We start from the raw sequence: 21,470 nt of genomic DNA, 5'->3' as shown, positions 1-21,470 counted from the left end.
GATCACAAGTCTAAACAGGATCCAAGTTATAGTTTATAAATGTTACTGGAAGCATTCGAGGGAGGCATTCAGTCATCTGGGAGTTGTTCCAAGCGAGGTGACCCTAGGTTCTGTGTAACGTTCGTTCTGGGGCCAAATCTATGATGCCTTAAGCCACATTAATTGAACCAGAGATTGTGTGCATCCCTTAAAGCAATTCCTTTTGAGTGGATTAGAATTTGGGGGACCACTTTCAACCAATATCCAGGACTACACTGGATCTATACTTTGTGCTACAATTGCCAAAACACTTTCGTGTACATTCTCTCTTTGGCCGTCATAACAATCTTATGAGAAAGGCAGGCCAGAGTAAGGAACTAAGCCTTGAGACATCGGATGATTTACACATGTTCACACTGTGTAGCAGACTGTGAGCAAGTAGCAGAACTGGGAATAAAAATCAGGAACAAGAGACTCAAAAGGAATATACTTAAATTTATTAATGTATAACAGGTCATTTTTATCTATTTTCTAAATGTTATTAACACGGCATTATTTTTGTAGTAAAAAGTAAATTCACAAGTAAATTAATTCTATTTGGTTCACATTTGTTTCTTTTAAAGGAGTTTTAATTAATAACACACAAAATATAGAGAGGATCTATACCTATATTGTTTTTAAGTTAAGACATTCACCTGTCCCAATGATATGATAAGGAGAGTAATGAAGATACTAAGATGCACTGTAGGATATCAGCACTGGCCAATAGATTTCAAAGCCATCAGCCATTCTTTCAGCAAATTCTTTGGAATTGACTCAATAGACTTATTTGTAGTTAGTTCTTTACTTAACAAATAAGAATTTACTTCAAGAAACTGCATAATTTTAAAAAATCACCCACCATGTATACATTTGATTCTCTAATTTGCTTAAATGTTCACATTTTACCTGGAGCTTGTACAACAAGGACAAGAATTGAATGGTGTTATCCTTTTAGATACTGCAAAGAGGATTTTGCTTAGTTTTTCTCTTACAATTATCTCCACAATATCTCCCAAATTTAAGTTATAACCTCTCTCAAGAAGGATCAAAGAGTGAAGGTAGAGGGTTCTTTAAAAAAATAAATAACTTAAAACAACATATGTCTCATGTCTTTATAATGACAACAACCTTTTATAACTACCACTAACTCTATATTTACTTAAGTCATCCACTTACCAACAATGCATTTTTTCCTCCAGTTTATTTTTCAGTCATGCTACAAATCCAAGTCATCACCTCTCCCTCATGAGAAATCCCACTTCCTGAAAATCACTTTGTCTTAAAATACTTTGGCATTTATTATCTTTACAACTCAACTTAGCACTACTAGGTAGCCAATTTGTGTTATTACTTAAAGTTTCCCTGTCTCCAAATTGCAATCTCCTGTAGCATAGAGACCTTCATTTTAAAGATTTCTCAGTGCCTCAAAACACTAAATGCTAAATGTACTTCCAAAAAAAAAAAAAAAGCATGCTAAATCTTAATTATAATTAAATATGTACATACACATACAGAATTTATCTAAAACTAGGTTTAAAATATTTAGTTATAAAAATTAAAGAAATAAACAATAAACTCTACTTTTAACCCACTATAAACATCACTGTTAATTTTACCACTTTATCCAACAAAGATATCAGTCTTTGCTATAGCAATATTGCCATTGTTTTTATGCTGCCTTCACACGGAGAACTTGCAAATATTAATTAGTACTATGAATAATTTAATTGGGCAGCTGTGGTGTTATAAAACCTGTCTACAAAGGGTCTACTGAGTCTGTGCACAGCACAAGTGACATTCATCCCTATTTGGTGTGTCCCTGCTTTGAGGTGTCATTACAATTCAGTGAACACGTATATCCATCTCCTAACTTTTGCCTTGTACACGGTGTTCAATCAACACTTTCATCCAATCTCCCTAAAAGGATAGTTCTAACAAGCCTTCAAAACTCTACATTATTATTCACTCGACAATAAATCCTTTATTCTTAAAGAATAAGTTCTGAGGCTGCCTTATCCAATGTACTTAGAATGTAAAAGTAAAGAGTCCATGGCCCCAAGCTCAAGTTTGAAGTAGATTTCCAGATAGCTCTTCACTTCTCTCCCCTGTACCCTCTAAAATGAGGCTAAACTAACACTAAATCCCAGCCTCAGATCATAGTTCCACATCCACCATGGCCTTCAGAAACCTCTGGGCTGGTGCACTGGGATGACCCAGAGGGATGGTATGGGGAGGGAGGATGGAGGAGGGTTCAGGATGGGGAGCACATGTATACCTGTGGCGGATTCATTTCAATGTTTAGCAAAACTAATATAATATTGTAAAGTTTAAAAATAAAATAAAACTAAACTAAAAAAAAAAAAAAAGATAGACTGTGCTGGGTGATTGTGCTTTCTTTCATAAGAACCTATGTGTTTTAACTGCAGTAATTCTTGAACCAGTAGACATTCGTTTACGGAATTTATTCATGAATAGAAAACACAAAAGAGATGATGATGTTTGCCCTGCTTTTCCCATAATATCTATTATATTCCTTATCAGAACTCTTCTAAAGAACAATAATGATCAAATCATAATTCTTAACCATTCTAGCATATATATATTATATACAGCCTCACTGGTCTGATGGCTAGTCAACCCATTTTATCAAATGTTCACTAGATTGATTCAACATATAGTTGGGTTCAGGATTAAACGTAACAGAAAATTTTGGATCAAATGTAATCATGTCATGTGCCGAGAAGTCTGCTACAAGGGCCTTCTGCCCAGAAACAAATGTCCCACCACCTAAATACATCTCCTTTACCGGTCAATACTGTATAATGTGGCATGGTGGTGGTTTAATCACTAAGTCGTGTCCTACTCTTTGCAACCCTATGGACTATAGCCTGCCAGGTTCCTCTGTCCCTGGGACTTCCCAGGCAACAACACTGGAGTGGGTTGTCATTTCTTCCTCCAGGGGATCTTCCTGACCCAGGGATCAAACCCGGGTTTTCTGCTTGGCAGAAGGATTCTTTACACTGAGCCACCTGGAAAGCCCCATAATGTGGTATAGGAGAGAAAGATTTTCTCCAGCAAATATTTTACTTTTCCTTTTTTAAGAGTGTTCTATAAAGCAGACACTGGAGTTAGAATAGCTTTCTCAAAGGATGCGATGTCAGGTGATAGTTAAAAAACAACATTATAGAAAAATTAATTTTCCCAAATTGATGAATTAAAAATCATTATATTTTCTAAAGATCTCTTGAAGAAAACCACTTTTGATGCCCTAACGATGTTAGGGCAAGTTTTCACAAATGACTAATAAAATATAGGATGATTACTTTGTAGTTATACCTGATTTTTACAGTCTTAGTATACAGATAAAGTAATACTAATTTAATAATATTCTGACTGAATTTTCTAGGATGACAGTAATTACAATACGTAACTGAAAACACTGGAAAATGTATATATTTGTGTCTGTCTGCATTATCATCATCATTATCCAACTATCAATTAATCTATGGTTTATTTTTGGTAGTAAAAGGAAAAGCTCAGCGACATATTTGGAGTCAAGATATGAATTCTTGGGTTGTTAATTGTCTCCTCTGCAAATACGGCATTACTCTCAGTTACACTTTTTCCATTTACTAAATATGTACTTGACATGTGTATCTTCATGCAACAAAAAATTTTTTTCTATAATGACCCAGCAGATGGTGCTATTCTGCAATAAACAGCTTGGATTTTGTCAATAAAGTGCTAAGACCTTTTTTTTTTTTTTTTAACAATTTTAAAAGTCTTTTACTGCTTACCTTGTGCTGCAACTTTTATTGTCCCTTGTTTGGTTTCTGGGGCTTTGCTAGGCTCTTATGAATAAAAAGAGAAATAAATTACCATGAGATACTATTTGAGAAAGATATGTAACAACAAAAAAAGGAAAATTATAAAAACAAACATAAAAACACTGAGGAGGGAGGAGGGAGGCAGGTTCAGGATGGGGAACACATGTATACTTGTGGCGGATTCATTTCAATATTTGGCAAAACCAATACAATAGTGTAAAGTTTAAAAATGAAATAAAATTTAAAAAAATAAATAAAAATAAAAATAAAAACACAGGCATACCTCAAAAAATAAAAAAGACAAGCTTTTAGTTTTACTAATCTTTGCTACTGGTTTTTTTTTTTTCCATTTCTTTTTCATTATATAAAGGAAATAAAACTAAAAGCATAAATACAAAAAAAAAAAAACACAAAACACTGTCCTAGGCATTCAAAATTTTTGTTAAGAAATGAACACAATTATTAGGAGAAGTGCTCAGAGTTAGGCTTACTAAGACAAAAATAAATATACCAAATAAAAGAATAAAATAAAGTTCCCCAAAACTGTTTTGCTTCACTGTTAACTGACCATAGGATACTTTGCACTTGCTTTAGCACCTGATTTTGAAACTCTCAGAATTCTTTCCATATTGTTTCTGTATTATTAGCCCTTTGAAATGCATGGAGCATTTAGACATAAATAAAGTGGCTCATTGAAGGTCACTGTGTGACTGACTAAAGCCCAGGAAAATCAAATTCCAGCACCAGCCTTTGACTGAATATTTCATTCCCTGTACAACTGTGGTGCCCACAAACATAACCATGGCCCTGGGCAACAATATGTGTTGTGAGAGAATCAGCAAGTTTCATTTTGAATTTTTCCTCCTTCTTGTCTTAGGGGATTTGGTTGTTTTTGTTTGTTTGTTTTTTCTATTTGTTCAGAATGTTCTCTTGAAAGAAACAAGAGTATCAAAAAACCCCTCCACTTGTAAATAATTGAATATATTATTTGAGTAATTAGCATAAAAATAAAGGAGAAATAAAGATTTTAAAAAGGAATGGATCATTGCACACTTCACTAATTGTTCATGATTGTCTTTACTGCATTTTCAATACTTGAATTCTCATTGAACAACATGGGAAGGAAGATTTAGTCATTTGTTTCAGATATTAATCTTTATATGTTCATTTACCACATATTTATTTAGGATCCATTATTTTTATGTACTAAGCTAGGTGTAAATGCAGTAATTGATATAAACACATATTCAGCCTTTCATTTAATTGTCATCAAATGTTGATTACAGATTGTTTAATATTACAATTCTATTTAGAGTTAGAAAATAACAAGACTGCATTTGAATAACTTGGCCAAGAATCAATGTTTCTTTGGCCAAAATTGAAGAGGTTTAATTTTAATTTATGCTTTACCTCTTGTTGGTAAGATAATTATTTATCTGTATTGTAATCATAGTTATGAAAATGGTAAATTTTCATTGTTTTTATATAAAATAAATATTTTTGATCCACATATATGGTTTACATTATAACTAAATTTACTTCTTTAGACAAAATATATTTTGCCAAAATTAAATTCCTAGTCCATTCTACCTATGATCTCTTTATTATTAATTTGTTTTTACCTGGAAGAAAACTCCATGCAGCTATCATGTTAGTGCTATCTTTATCACATCTAGATTAGATGATCTCAAATCAGAATTAAGATTTATATTTAGATAGTGTGGATTCCTTAGTGGCTCAGATGGTAAAGAGTCTGTCTGCAAATCAGGAGACCAGGGTTCAATCCCTGGGTTGGCAAGATCCCCTGGAAAAGGAAATGGCAACCCACTCCAGTATTCTTGCCTGGAGAATTCCATGGACAGAGGAACCTGGTGGGCTACAGTCCATGTGGTCGCAAAGAGTCGGACACGACTGAGCAACTGAACTGAACTGAACTGAATTCCTCAACCTTATAAGTAGCATTTAGTGGTGACTTAATAAATAATTGGTGAATGAAAAGGTAGATAAAAGGATAAAATAATACATAAGAAAGAGCGTTAAAAAAAAAAGATCAGCATCTAGACTGCCTAGGTGTTTTACTACTTAAAGATCTCAACATATCAGAATTGTGGAGTAGCTCTTAATTAAAAAACAAACTATTTAAAAACCACCGTCAAAGTACCTTAGCATTTTATAGTCAAATTTCCACCTATCTTTTCTTTATTTTTTAACTGTATTCTTAGATCACAGATCCTAAAGGATTTCTCCATGTCTAAGATTCTGTTAGACCACCTAGTATACCCAGTTGTGAATTATAGATAGCTTTTCTCAGGGCCTTATTAATAACTTTTCTCATTGATCATTCAACTCATCTCTCAGTCTCAGATCTGTTGAGGACATATACAGAGGTGCTAAGATCTGACATTTGCTTGTGTACAGCATTTCAGTTTTCAAAACCAAGGCTTTAGGAACAGGGTAACTCTGAGACCATAAAAGTACATTAAGAAGACCAGACTTCTTAAAACCCTGTAACAGTAAAAACAATTAAATCCTGACAGACAAGTTTTCGTTACATATAACTTTTTGGCCTCCTTTTGATTACTGCCAACTGCAAATGACACTAGCCTTTTACTAGTCAAAATTTCAGATATATACAAAATAAAGAAGGTATAGTAAGCTCCATTCTCATTGGTATTCTCAACATTCATTCAAAAATTAAGTGATAGCCAGTCTTATTTCCTCTGTATTACTCACTACCTCTACTATACACATCCCAAATGAAAATTTTATTACATTTTTAAGTTTTTATTTGATAATTTTTATAGTTATACTTTGGAAATAAAATAGTGATTTAAACAAAAACCCAGAACAATGAGAAAATTCAACTGAAGTTTATAATAATTCTGAAATCCACAAATAATATATTGTAGTTCAAAATCAAAGACAGGATGGACATAGATGTAAGTGTAAGTGTAAGTCTCCTGGGAATATTTTAACAGGAAATTATCAAAATATTTATTGTACTTTGATAGTATTCCTAGATTCCTGAAACATGTTGTGTTTATACAAATTGTTATGAATCAGATTAGGCAAATATTTTAGTGTCTTCTGATTGCTTATGCTTGAAACAATCATCTAACAAACTGAAAAAATACTGTGAGTCTGCAAACATTTTGTTAAGAAATCAATTTTGCATATAAGTCTAAATATTAGTTTATTATCACAAACTTTTCATCTACAGGTCTCTGTTTATACTCTGACTTCTTTCAATGTGACATGTGAATCCATTGAGCTCACAAATGTAGGATTCAAATGTAACTTTAACAGTAAATGTAGTTTTGTAAATTCAGTGACAGACACCTTTTTAAAAATGTTTCTAGTTGAAAACTGTAGGATTCAAATGTAGTATTTTTAAAATCTAATTATGAAAGTGACCAAAATTCCAGTTGACTGATTTTAAATGAGACATTACATTTAATAAATCATTTCATTTTCAAGATAACACAAAACTAACCTGAACTCCTTTTTTCTCTCTTCAATGATCCTGTATTATTCAGAAAGTGTTTTAATTTTAAATTTCAGAATTTTATTTTCACTAGCACATACTGTGGCCCTGATTACATTTGGGAAGTTGCAGAATTCACTATTTCAAACACATTTCTTTTTAATTTTCATAGATTAGGAAATATAGAAATTCTTTTTAAAGATATAAACTAAAAACATTTAAGGAACAAAAAATTTCCCTAGGATTCAAATTAAGACTCAACCTTTTATTAATTTTCTAAAAAGGACTAGAAACATTTTTTAAAACCTGTCTGTCACTAATTATGCAATAGTACAAGGCATTTAGACTGTTAGGTGAGAAAACTAAATATAGAAAAGTCAAATGACTTTTCCACAAACCAGAAGAAAAATTAATATTTATTAGTTCAGAAGCGAAACAATATAAAAACCCCCTTGATCCTTCAAAAATAAACATCCTTTTCAAGTAATATACAAGAAACTAATGACAAATTATCTTGCAATTCAAGGAGCTGCTAAATGAATCTCTAAATTTTTATTTTTGAGTCTTATAAGATCCAGTATTATTTTTAGGTGTAGATACTCCCCAAGTAGAAAAAGGTTGGCAATTAAGCTAAAAGTTACTACACACTTAAGAACTCTTAAGCTAACTAAACCTCTTGTGCTTGTAGCTCCAGGAAAGCATACTTCAGGGGTATTGCACATTTCAGTATGATAATAACCCCACTGAGATGAAATTAATCATGAAGCAGCCTTCGGCCATCCTGTCTGACCATGGGGACTGAAGCCTGAAAGGTGGGCCTATTTGCTGCCAGATATGCAAATTGCAAAAGGTGCACAATGCAGAAACATGAATAATTTATCAAAATAATCTGTTATTGCTAGAGGTTAAAAATCTGAATAAACTGGCAACATCGCTACAATAGGTAGCATAATTTAGCTAGACTATTTTTTTCCCAGAAAATCTTACCTGATTAAGCAATGTGTTTTGTAGGTTGTATTTGCCTTAGACTCTAAATAGCCTTTCATTTAGTAGCATAGCATTACTGAGTTTAAATCAGAGGAAAAAAAGATTCCTCAAGGTTTGCTAAAATATAGTCCTGATTTTTTTTAAATCTTTAAGAATACAGACTATGTTTTCCATAAAAAACATTAAGTATTTCTTAATTTGAAACAAATAATTTTGATGTTTGATTAAATTTAAGTGAAAATCTACCTACATTTTCTACGTACACATGGGGTCAGATTTTTCCTTATTATTTGAAGAGAAGCAAGCTTAAGGAGAAAAGAAACTGGAAAATATCAGAGAGAATATTTACAATTAGAGAATCAGGCATTTCCTCTCAAGGCATCATGTAGCTCTCTGAATGTGTAAGAATGGTAGGTTTCTTAAACATTTAACAATTTAGAGTTGAAGATCAAGGTATAAATTTATTTAAACAATTAAAAGAAGGAAACCTGTTTTAATAGAAAGAGAAGATATGAATGAGACACAGATCAATTAGCCTTTCACTGAAAAATATATTTGGCATGTCGGGGCAAGGCTGGCTGGCTGATTCCATTTAGATCAAGATAATGCCTCCTGCCATACAGCTAGTAAAACAGTGGAATGTGATACCATGGGAAGATGTGAGTCCCATTCCTGGGGATGCCAGATACATATCTATTTTAGAGAGGTCCTCAATGTATCTGCTTAAAGCAAAAAGGCAGTCCCAGATGATCACTCTAGGTCCCTTTCTACTTCTATAACACCTTTCTAAAATCAGTGACTATGAACAAAGTGAAGAGTATTTGAAAAAATTACCTATGTTATGTTTTGATGGCAAATCTCTTACTTTTATTATTGAGGCTTACCTTGGTAGTCTTCCTTTACAATCAAATAATGATCCTCTTTTCTTTGATCAAATCATAAAAGCAAATATTTTGACCAAGCACTTTGGACTAATTCTCTTAGAACAATTAGGACTCAAGTAGAAACTTGATTCTTTTATTGAAATAAATGTTATGATTTGGAAAAATTATTCTATTCCCAATATGAGTGAGCCACCCAAAATTGATTTTGGCTCTTTAAGCAAAATAAAACAACATTTTTAAAGAGTCAATAATTTATTCTAGCAAATAAACTATTTTATTCTCTATATATATTATTACATAAACATATCAAGAAAACAAAATTTGTGACTGTTCAGTCATATTTTTCAGGTAAAGTTTGTCTTAAAAATTAGGATATGTGTTGGTAGATTCTCCATCCCATAACTTGTACATGGAATGGAGAGTGATTTCCTCACTAAGTGATATCATGGAGCATCATGATCTAAATTCAGCCCTTAAAACCACCAGCCCCTTATAACACAGGTAGCTAAACCCAGTGCTCTGTGACAACTCAGAGGGGTGGGTTGGGGTGCCAGGGCAGGACAGAAGTTCAAGAAGGAGGGGACACATGTATACTTATTCACACATGCTGTGTTGTGCAGAAACCAACACAACACTGTATACCAATTATCCACCAATGAAAAATAAAAAATTAAATCCATTCATTGATAATATTGTTCAACATGTCATGTTTCAACCTGTCAAAACCATTTTTGTTAGAAAAATAAATACATGTTTAATAATAAAAAATCACTAGCCCATATTGTTCTAATATTAGTAAACAGTGTCCATGAATATTACTACTCTGTTTTTCATTTTCTAGAAAATAAGAAATACACACATATCTCTTTTATCTCATTACCCAATCAGGGAATGCTATAAATAAACAGAATTGTTAAATGCAAATATATCCATATGAAAATATATATATATGTATATATATATATATACATATATATAAGTCGCTTCAGTCGTTTCAGACTCTGTGCGACCCCAAAGACGGCAGCCCACCAGGCTCCCCCGTCCCTGGGATTCTCCAGGCAAGAACACTGGAGTGGGTTGCCATTTCCTTCTCCAATGCATGAAAGTGAAAAGTGAAAGTGAGGTTGCTCAGTCGTGTCCGACTCGTAGCGACCCCATGGACTGCAGCCCACCAGGCTCCTCCGTCCATGGGATTTTCCAGGCAAGAGTACTGGAGTGGGGTGCCATTGCCTTCTCCTATATATGTGGATAGTGGAAGCAAAAACTGAGAGCAAAGACTGATTTATTTTTAAGTCTTTAACACAGTTCTTGGCACTAGAAGGCATCTAGTCAATGATTTTATATGGATACATGAATAATGATTAGGAGACAAGCTGTTTAAAAAAGGCATTGTTATATGCCTGAAATTCTAAACGAAATGGGTAGAAATATCCTAATAAAACTGCTCAGACTCACTGAGTCTTCTTTCCTCTACAATATTGCAGATGTCAAAATCTGAAGATATTATAATCCGCTTCAAAGAGAATCCATTTTTGTAAAAATGGCTAAGTTTATAAAATGCAGATCTATTACACTGAAAATCAGCATGATTTCCAAAAAGAAGAATCCTTAATAGAGAGTCCTAAATCAAGCAATCCAAAGAAGAATTAAGTTATATTTTTAAAGAAACACTTTCAGCTGAACTTTGTCCTCATGTTTAACAGACAGTTTATGGTTGAACAACTTCCAATTTGATATTAAATGAGAAAACCTTTCTCCAAGTAATTACTGAGTTCTATTACTCATTCTTGCTTCCATATTTATTGCACTGGGGACAGGGACCATAATACTCACTGTAAGGACTAGTTCCACCCCTAGTCTGGTTAGGGATACTGTATAAAAAACGCTAAATGAAAAATATAGTAATCTGAGTTCTGGATATGGGTAATTTTTAAGGAGGCAGGAAATAGGTAAGGCTTGAAGGAAAGTACAGAGTCACAGGGGTAAGGAAAGAAAAGTTACAAATTGAGTGACTGATTCAGTATTCCTGTGGATTGTGGATCAATCTGTCTGGGGCAGAAGAGTCTCCTTTGTGTTAATGAGAAGTAAAAATAAAAGTTTTCAATTCTCTAAAAGTAAATTATGGTCAAAATAATAACCTTGAAATCTCAGTAAATGAGGTGTACTTTATTCTTACAACATTAAGACCTATTACATTTTTGGGCAAGGGAGTTTTATAGCAATGTTTTGAAGAGATAAGACTTTCTGTGATTGTCAGGAGAAAGGAAGCACAGGAGCCAGGTAAACTGTCACCAAAGTATTCTAGTTGCAAGATGATAATGTCTAAGACTAAGCAAGTGTTCATGGAGATGAAAGAAAATAAGAAGTCAGACATTTAACAGCCTTCTTTTTCTTTTTCTCTAGATGTGCCTGACATGTACTGAGGAGGAAAAAGAAGGCTGTTTATTAAAATATGACAGGTTTGGGCCCTGATAAACAGAACTGGTTTTAATATAATTTAATTGAAGTTCATAACACAAATAGATATTGCGTTTGAGATAATAGAGTAACTTCAAGTGAAAACACTGAGTAGACAATGGGAAAATATATGGCCTTCGAAGAGAGATGGAGATTTTCACATCATCTGCATAAAGGTTAAATTAACGTTATGAGAGTGAGAGTGAACAGTTTCTTCAATGGACAAACAGAAGGCCTCCAGTTACCTTGAGAAAAATGCTGGTTAATGAGGTATAAGAACAAATCAGAGGTTAATTTCAACAAGGTCAATGAAAGAGGATATTTAAAACGAGTAAATAAACCTCAGGATCAAATAAAAAGAGTTCATTTTTATATCTAGAACATGATTTTGGAATTGGGATGCAAATAGCGGGGGGACTATTGTTTTATGCTGGTCATGGCCTATTGATAACCTTTGCTGTGTCGGGACAGGCCTTGATATTCTTAGTATGAGTGCAAGACACCTTCAGCAATAATCATCAGGAAACCACCGAAGGGTCAGAAACTACTTATCAGTCCTGGAAATTACATGACACAATCTGGGGGTCACAAAACAAGTTCTTGAGGGGAAAGAGAAGGAGAGAGAGAGAGGGTTAGCAAACCTGGAGCTCTGCCTTTGTTGGGGTCAAGGTTTTTCTGGGCTCACTGTTGATGAATATAAAACGTAAGAGCAGGAATTTTTTTCTGGGAAAAAAAGTCTTGGGAAGAGGGAAAAACAAGCGGCCCAAATGATTGGTTATTGAAATAAACCAAGATCTCTAAAAAGAAAGAAAGAAAGAAGCCTGGAGTGTGGAAGTAGGCTGTGAGCCCAGAGCAAGGTACCACTCTGAGATAGCCATCTAGGAAGTGTTCGCTTATTTGAAGCGGATGGCTCAGAAACCAAAACTTAAGTCAGGCACTTACGCTAAAAAAAGGGAAAGCCAACTGTCAGGGCTTATACTATATCTGTCTTTAAGGGCTTAAGGTGGGCAGTGACCAAATCAAGGTGAAGCGTGTAAGTCATTTATTTGACAAATGTGGCAAAAAACCACAGGGGGGAAAAAGTGGCTTGAAGGTAGCAGGAAAATCAAGCAAGCACTGTTTTCAAAATAAGGGACTCCTATTTTATTTGAAGAGAGCAGAGAAAAACTTGATGGAGGTAAAAATATTAAAAAGTCTGGGGGAATTTCCTGGCAGTCCAGTTAGGACTCCACACTCCCACTACAGAAGGCACAGGTTCCATACCTGGTCAGGGAACGAAGATATCATATGCCATGATGCAACCAATAAATGAATTAAAAAAAAAGTCTTGGAAGTGGGAAAGCTATTAAGGTGGCAAGATCCCATGATGTGAGAGAGGGCATAGTAAAATGCACAGGTGGACAGAAAGGCATCTCTTCCTCTGGAAATCAAAATTACCCTATTAAATGTGAATCAAGCCCAACTATTTCCTGCAAGGGCAATATTGTGGTCAATTATGAGTACAAGGAAGACATCCAAATTCAAAATACATTCAATTTAACTGAAAATGGAATTTTATTAAATAAAGAAAAAATCTGAGATAAAAGAAGAAAAAGAAGAAAAAAACCACTAGAGGGAATAATTGGAAAAATGTAAAAACAAGTAGCAAATAGTGATATAAAAGATGACAGTTGAGAGAAAAAATGGGAAAAATATTTGAGATTCAATTTATTATTCAAATGACTCAGATTTTCTAATGCATAAAATTTCATTATTAAACATTGTATATAAGTATTCTGATATATCAAGATGATAAGGCAATCTTTTTTTCTCTAAAACTAAAGAGGACTATTTGGCAAATAGTTAACAGATCTAATTAAGACAGAAAGTAATATTTGATTATTTTCTTCTATCTGATATAAAGATTTTAATCTTATCCTTCAGCCTTTACTAACACTGATAAAGAGCAAAATACTTCGAAGAAATGACACCTAATTTTTGAAGCTATGTATTATGATAGATGCCACATGTTTGAGGTTTTTCCTCTAATCTATTATGTAAAGTACGCGATTAATTATTTGTTTAAACATGAAGGTGATTTTATTTGCTTTTTGTTATCTCTGGGATGCTTGGGAAAATATGCACTACACATTTAGGATGAAATGTCACTGCAAGAATCATAGATAATCATCTATATTTATTCCTAATTTTAGAGATTGAGGATTTATTGTAATTCATGATGATCTGTTCTTTAGCGCACATTTGTGTCAGAGCTCTAAGAGCTCAAATGCTGTAACTAGCAGTTCACACATGATCAATCCAGAGAAATAAATGGGCTTCACATTGTTGTCCTCCCTGGAAGGATATTTCACCACTTTGTGCTCTCCTTTCCATCAGTGTTGAAGGGAATTATGTACACCTCTCGGGAACAGTAGTTCCCAATGTCAAGGATGCAGATTTAAACTTAAATTGATACTTAAAAGGAAGCCTACAGGTTCTCTTAACAGTAAAATGACAAGCTGAGGTTACTGAGGATTGACATTGCTCTGAAGCCCACATTTTCACATATTGTAGCAAATGTACTGCTTTCCCTGGGGACCAGCCAATGAAGCATAATGGGTTACTTTAGCAGCCGGTCTCTACCTTCAAATATTCAAAATCCACGCTCATATGCACAAATAAGGGAGTTAATATTCAATTACTGGAGCAAGATGCACAGAGGCATTTGAGAGCAAGTCAGTGAAAACACCTTCCCACATACTTTGGTAAAAGGCAGGGTATTAATCTTGTTCTAACAAATGATTAAACTGAAACCCACTCTTGGAGCTGTAAGCCTTCCAAAAAGCCCATCTCCAACACCCCATAGACGGACAGGATTCCACATGACCCATTTGATGGCAGGAGAAATTTTATAAACATGAACTACTATACATATCTGAGTTCGGAAGTCAAAGAAGAGTTCAAAAATCTATGTTAAGATGAAATTACAATTGACTTTTTGTGGAGCATGAAATATTTTGAGGACTTTAACACTGACAAGAAATCTCAGAAGCAAGCAGAATAAGTTCCTGTATTATATGATGGGGCTGGAGGGAGAAGGTAAAAATTAAGGATGCATTAGATGCTAACATGTTAAATCCTCAGAGCTGAGATTTAGTAAATAATCAAATATCTCTAAAATAAGCTTAGATAGTGATGGAAAATTTTAGAAGTCAACCTGATTTCAAAAAAATCCCTGATAACATGGCAGACAAATTACTGGAAAATGCTATCACAGAAGGGTTGAACATTCCACCAATGGTCCCATATTAATGGCAATCTTCATATGTATGCAATGTGGGAGACCAGGGCTCCATCCCTGGGTTGGGAAGATCCCCTGGAGGAGAGCATGGCAATCCACTTCAGTATTCTTGCCTGGAGAATCCCCACAGACAGAGGAGCCTGGCGGGCTACAGTCCATGGGATCTCAAAGAGTCAGACACGACTGAGTGACTAAGCACAACATAACACATGTATCTAACCCAAAATTTCTAGCTCTAGAACCAGAGAACACTCAATAGATGACTAATACCAAGAAGGATGTTCTATCTCTTGAATAGTAGGCAGAAACTTAGTGTGGTACCTCAGTACTTTGTGCTGAAATGTTCAAAATATTGATTTATCTTTGCCCATACTTGACTCTCTATATCAGTCCTGGGAATATATGTCTACCCAAATGTCTAAAAATTTTATAGATTCTTCATCCATTAGTTATTGAATTTTCTAGAAGATCAGATAAACAAAAATATACAGATTAAAATCATAATCAGATATTTCTCAAACAAAGCAAAAAGCCAAAATAGAATAACACAAAACAAAAAAATCAAAACCTATGAATATTCTGCATATTATATTCAACAAAGGTGTATTTCACAGACATCAGTAATGTATGACACATTAAGTTCTAGAAAGTGCTCACCAAAATACTGTAAAGCTCACTTCTGTATTTGAATAAAATTTCAAATTTTTGTGCATCAGTAGAATTTCTAAAATCCTTTGCATAAATTATTTCACTTGATTTATGTCACAATCCTATCAGACAAGCAGGTAGGCCTATGCTAAGTCATAAACACTCTGATTCCTAGTCCAGCATGTTTTCAACATAGAAAGTCTTATCAACTCTTTTCATTTAATGTCATTGTTTCTTGGAGTTTTAAACTATAAAAATTAATATAAAGTTTAAAATGTTATAGTATATTTGTTGTATATCTTATATGTATACAATCAAGAGAAGATAATTTCTCATTTATCCTGCTATAAATCATCTTGATAGCCATATACAAACACAGGCAAATCTTTTAATACAAACAGTTCTGGCCTTAAAAAAATAACAATAGCAATACTAACAAGCAATTTCTATAGTACTTTATTGCTGTTGTTTAGTTGCTAAGCCATGTCTGACTCTTTTGTGACTCCCATGGACTGTAGCCCACCAAGCTCTTCTGTCCATGGGATTTCCCAGGCAAGAATACTGGAGTGGGTTGCCATTTCCTTCTCCAGGGGATCTTCCCAACCCAGGGATTGAACCCACATTTCCTGCCCTGGCAGGTGGGTTCTTTACCATTGAGCTGCCAGGAAACCCAGATAGCAATTTATAGAAAATCCTGTATTATTTGACTTAAACAAGAAAGAAATGCATTATTTCATGTAACAAAAATAATAAAACAGAAGGCTGCCTTTTAATTACTTATCTTGTTGGGCATAAAATAGTGTCAATATTGCAGTATCATGCTAAATTAGTGTATTGTTATTACAAGAATATTAATTGTACATGTGCCCCAACGTTCATTGTAGTGCTATTTACAATAGCCAGGTCATGGAAGCAAACTAAATGTCCATCAACAGAGGAATGGATAAAGATGATGTGGTATATTTATACAAGGAAATATTACTCAGCCATAAAAAGGAATGAAATTGGGTCATTTATAGAGATCTGGATGGACCTAGAAACTGTCATACAGAGTGAAATAAGTCATAAAGAGAAAAGCAAATATCATATAATATTATGCAGAATTTAGAAAAATGATACAGATGAACTTATTTGCAAAGCTGAAATAGAGACAGACATAGAGAACAAACGTGTGGATACCAAAGGGAGAAGGGCATGGTGGGATGAATTGAGAGATTGGGACTGACATATATACATTACTGTATAAAGCAGATAACTAATTAAAACCGACTGAATAGCACAGGGAACTCTACTCATTGCTCTGTGGTGAACCTAAATGGGAAGGAAATAAAAAAAAGAGGGGATATATATGCATATAGATGACTCACTTTGCTGTACAGCAGAAACTAACACAACACTATAATGTAACTATAGTAAAAACTAATTTTAAAAAGTTGAAAAAAGAATATTAATTATAAATAAAACAATGATCTTGATAGAGGATAAATATATTTACCCCCAAATTCTTTATATTTAAAATAATCCTTACAAAAATATCCAAATAATGGCAGCAATTGTATTAACCAAAAATAGAAGAATAAGATCTAGTTCTACTACTTTTTAGTTAACTTTGGATTTATAATTTATTTACTTCTAATGAGTTTGGTTGCCTTCACATGAATTTAATCTTTGAATTGTTCCCAGAATTTTTCTTTTTAATCATTTAAAGTCTATAATATATTTTAGTGATTTTGAAGTCAGATCATTTAAAGAAAAATATTTTTAAATACAGATTTTTTATATGTTAGAGGATTGTCGAAATAGTGAAACAAATTAATTTGGTCTAAGAAAAATCATTTCATATGATTTACATTCAGTGTTATAAACCACTGTCTCAGTTAAAAGGAGCTTGCTGGGCTTTAAAAAAGGAAGATAATCTTTGAGAGTCTCTCCTGAGATCTAACACTTAAGGAATATCTGAAAACAGAGCATGAGTTTCTCTTGTGTATTGATAAGAACAATGGTATCTTTGAATTCAATAAATGCCAAATAAAGAAATGTACAAAGAACACAGCATGCTATGCACACAAATGTTCAAAGTTATCCTACAAATAGGACCATATAGTTGATTTTAAATTAAAGTCTTAAAGAAGCAGTTCAGATATGAAATAGATCTGAAGGTAGTAATACATATATTAGATGTTTGAAGAATTTAAATTGTGGCATTCCTAATTCCATTCAAGCAGGCATTGGCATACTTTTTAAAAAAATTAAATTATGATTATTTCAGATGGCAGTTAACCCCTCTGTTCCTGATTATTCCTAAAGTCAAATCTGTGTACCCCTTTACACAAAAAAGAAAAAATGAAAAAGACACAGTCCTAAAAATAACATGTATTTGTTTCAATTACTTGAAAATTTTATACTAAGAATTTTAGTTTTAAAGTTATTTAGTTAACTTGACAACTTCTCAATGAAAGTGAAATCGCTCAGCTGTGTCCAACTCTTTGCAACTCCATGGACTGTAGTCCATAGAGTTCTCAGGGCAGAATACTGGAGTGGGTAGCCTTTCCCTTCTCTAGGGGAGCTTCCCAACCCAGGGATCAAACCCAGGTCTCTCACATTGCAGGCGGATTCTTTACCAGGTCAGCTACAAGGGAAGCCCAAGATTACTGAAGTGGGTAGCCTATCCCTTCTCCAGCCAATCTTTCTGACCGAGGAATTAAAGTGGGGTCTCCTGCACTGCAGGAAAGATTCTTTACCAACTGAGCTATCAGGGAAGCCCAATGGTATAGCATATATTTGGTGTGCAAATCTAATATTTAAATATCCTACACGCGATTGTTGTTGTTAATTAGTTGCTAAACTGTGTCTGACTCTTTTGCAACCCGATGGGCTGTAGCCTGCCAGGCTTCTCTGTCCATGGAATTTTCCAGACAAGAATACTGGAATATGTTGCCATTTCCTCTTCCAGGGGATCTTCCCGACCAACCTCAGGGCTCCTGTGTCTCCCACATTGGCAGGTGGGTTCTTTATCATTAGCACCACTTGGGAAGCAAATATCTCCTGGACACCATATTTGAATTATTCTATGCATCATATAGAGAGAGAAGGGTTATTACACTACAGAAATAAATTTTAAATTAATGGCATGTAACTTTTTATTTGCGTGTGTGTGTGTGTATGAAAGTCGTTCAGTCATGTCTGACTCTTTGCGACAATATGGACTGTAGCCCGCCAGGCTCCTTTGTCCCTGGAATTCCCCAGGCAAGAATACTGGGGTGAATTATCATTTCCTTCTCCAGGGGATCTTCCTGATCCAGGGATCAAACCTGGGTCTCCCGCATTGCAGGCAGATTCTTTACTGTCTGAACCATGAGGGAAGCCCCATACTACTAAATAATAAGTTAAATCACACAAAAATATATTTTTAGTTAAATAAGAGAGTCTAATAACATCAAAACTGATATAAGATTCTCAATAGATTTTCATCGTTTTCTAGTGTAGAAGAGGTGATATATACATTTATGAATTTATAGATTTTAGTCATCAATTATGGTAACAGTTATTATTTTAGTCAATATTCAGACATTATTTGTTCCCTTGATGAATTTGCATTATAACATGCTCCGTAAATAGGATCAAACTTCTGCATAAATAATGTATAATTTGCATTTGCATGTCTTAATGAACGAAATACCAGAGATACATTTTTAAAAACAGGTTTACATGAGAAACTAAACACGAACATTAGGTAGTCACAGCAGACAGGTTAATCTTCAAAAGTGGATCATTGAATCAAAGCAGATACTGTATTTAATAGTCTGAAAAGGCACTTATGGCACATAGGGTATTATATATGGTTTTAAGAAACTTCTGGGCATTGTATTCACGGTTTAAAAGAGTCATATTTCCCACTAGACAAACATTAACCAAAAAAAAAAAAAAACTGTTCACTATTATAAGTGAATCTTTCACTGGAAAGATGAAAACATTTGTGTGGAGTGATCATTAGGCTATATTGAGAGAGAGAGGAAAAAAAGAGAGAGAGAGAATGACGATATTTCTCCTTCACCTTAAATCATGCTGTAGAGCTATGGAAATCTTGGTATATGTCTTCTAAAATGGGGACTGAGGGGATAGAGATTCATGCACTTGCACCTGTCTGACACCTGGAAAAGTCTACGGTGAGACACTGCCCCTTGAGTGGTCCATAGCAGCAGAGCAAAGATGGTGATAAGGTAATAACAGCAGGTTGAGGAAATGGAAGGTTCTTAAGCAGCTAGCTACCAGAGGCCAGTCACAGTTATGGGACAACAATCAGGTTGCTCCAGTGCAGAGATTTCAAAGAATCCAAAATAGTATCTCGTGAGAGAAAGAATCAATTGGCTTTGGACATCTGCCACTAGGACAGAAGGCAGCAAAGCCGGGTATAACACTTGAGGCAGTGAGGTACAATCGTGTCCGTCATCCCTGCTGCCTCCCCTTCACTCTGACCCTGGAGGAGAGGAAGGCTGGGGGTTGCAGCAATCAGCTGCCAGGCAGCAGAGTAAGGAACAGCGACAGGAAGCCCAGGGCACCCCACCCACACTTACAGGCTTCTAAGCTCAGGGCAAGTTCAAGCTGACCAATGGGAAACTTCTTACCTGGGGTGGATGTTGGGAGCTTTCATATTAGACTGGATTTGGAAGTCTTAAATGCTCGCAGGAAAATACCATTGTTTTTAATCTGAGCATGATAGGGAAAAAATATAGGGTCTTTTTCAGATTTCACCCAATGGGGTAGAGAAAAGCAAGTCTAGAGAGAGGGGTTTGCAGTGGTAGTCACTGAAAGAACAAAGGTGCTTACTGCTTACACCCAACTGAATACAGCATGTTTTAGGGACTGCAGACATATAAAAATAACACGTGGGGTCTCCTCTGTACTCTTATTTGTGCTTGTTTTCCTCTCTTTTTATCTTCACATCCAACTACTCTTTTTCATCCAATCTCATATGCCATCATTCCTGGAAACCTCTTTGGTCCCCACAGAGCAAGTTCTCTCTCATTCCTCTGAGCCTGGATTGCACCTCATCAGGACCTTTCTTAACATATCTATACCTTCTGTGTGTGATTTCATTGTTCACGTATGTTTCCCTCTCTCTCCCTAATCTACACATGCAATGAGAACAGACTTTCCAGATACATCATTTTTCTTTTGTTGTATCTATTTATGAGAGGAGTAACTTAATGAGCTATTTTGCAACCCACATGTATAAGTTAATTTCCAACCTTGCAACCTCAGAAGTAGCCATCCACACTGGTTTCAATTTACATGGAAGAACACATTTTTAAGAGTAATATTCTCTGATGAGAAATTTTATAGCTACTTTATAAGTGGTCCATAGAATCCTTGTTCCAACAGATGCTCTTCTCCACAAAGAATTCAAGGTCAAAGATGTTACATTTAAGCATGTAGACAATATGTTACCTTTCAGGACTTTAACATGATATATTCCACACTGAAATCCTACAGTGCAGACCAATTTAAGCTAACTCATTGTTTTCTAAACATATTTGATGACAGGATGAGGAATAAATACGTTTTGCTTCTCGCTAACACTAATGATGTTATTAATACTATATAGTCATTTATTCATTAGATGCTTATTGAATACCCATAGCTCCCTGTATCTGTGTAGAATATTTATAGTTTACACAGCTCTTTAATATACATATTCTTCAGTTCAGCCAACAAGATGGATAGTAGTCAGCAATTCAACTTTCTGAACAATGTGGATTCGTGAAAAGAACATAAATACTGTATTCAAAAAGGTTAAGCTTAGAATCCCAGCCTTACCACAGTAGTATTTTATATCCTTGAGTATGCTTAGGTTTTCAAAGGCTCAAATTGCTCTGAGGACT

General features: G+C 34.5%; 1 protein-coding gene across 50 annotated transcripts in view; it reads right to left on the bottom strand.

Annotated features, from left to right (window-relative positions):
• The window catches only part of TRDN (triadin), a 415,136-nt gene that overhangs the window by 137,680 nt on the left and 255,986 nt on the right, over positions 1-21,470 (bottom strand). For 48 of the 50 annotated variants that reach the window (XM_061427426.1, XM_061427397.1, XM_061427384.1 and 45 more), the window contains one exon: positions 3,819-3,872. The exons of the other annotated variants lie outside the window; for them this stretch is intronic. In XM_061427426.1, the coding sequence (XP_061283410.1) occupies positions 3,819-3,872 (54 nt within the window). The remainder of the gene's footprint in view (positions 1-3,818; positions 3,873-21,470) is intronic. 50 annotated transcript variants of the gene reach the window in all.

Source organism: Bos javanicus, chromosome 9, assembly GCF_032452875.1.
Source record: "Bos javanicus breed banteng chromosome 9, ARS-OSU_banteng_1.0, whole genome shotgun sequence".
Classification (NCBI taxonomy): Eukaryota; Metazoa; Chordata; class Mammalia; order Artiodactyla; family Bovidae; genus Bos; species Bos javanicus.
Note: the sequence above shows the minus strand (reverse complement) of the source record. Positions and strands in the feature narration are given on the sequence as shown.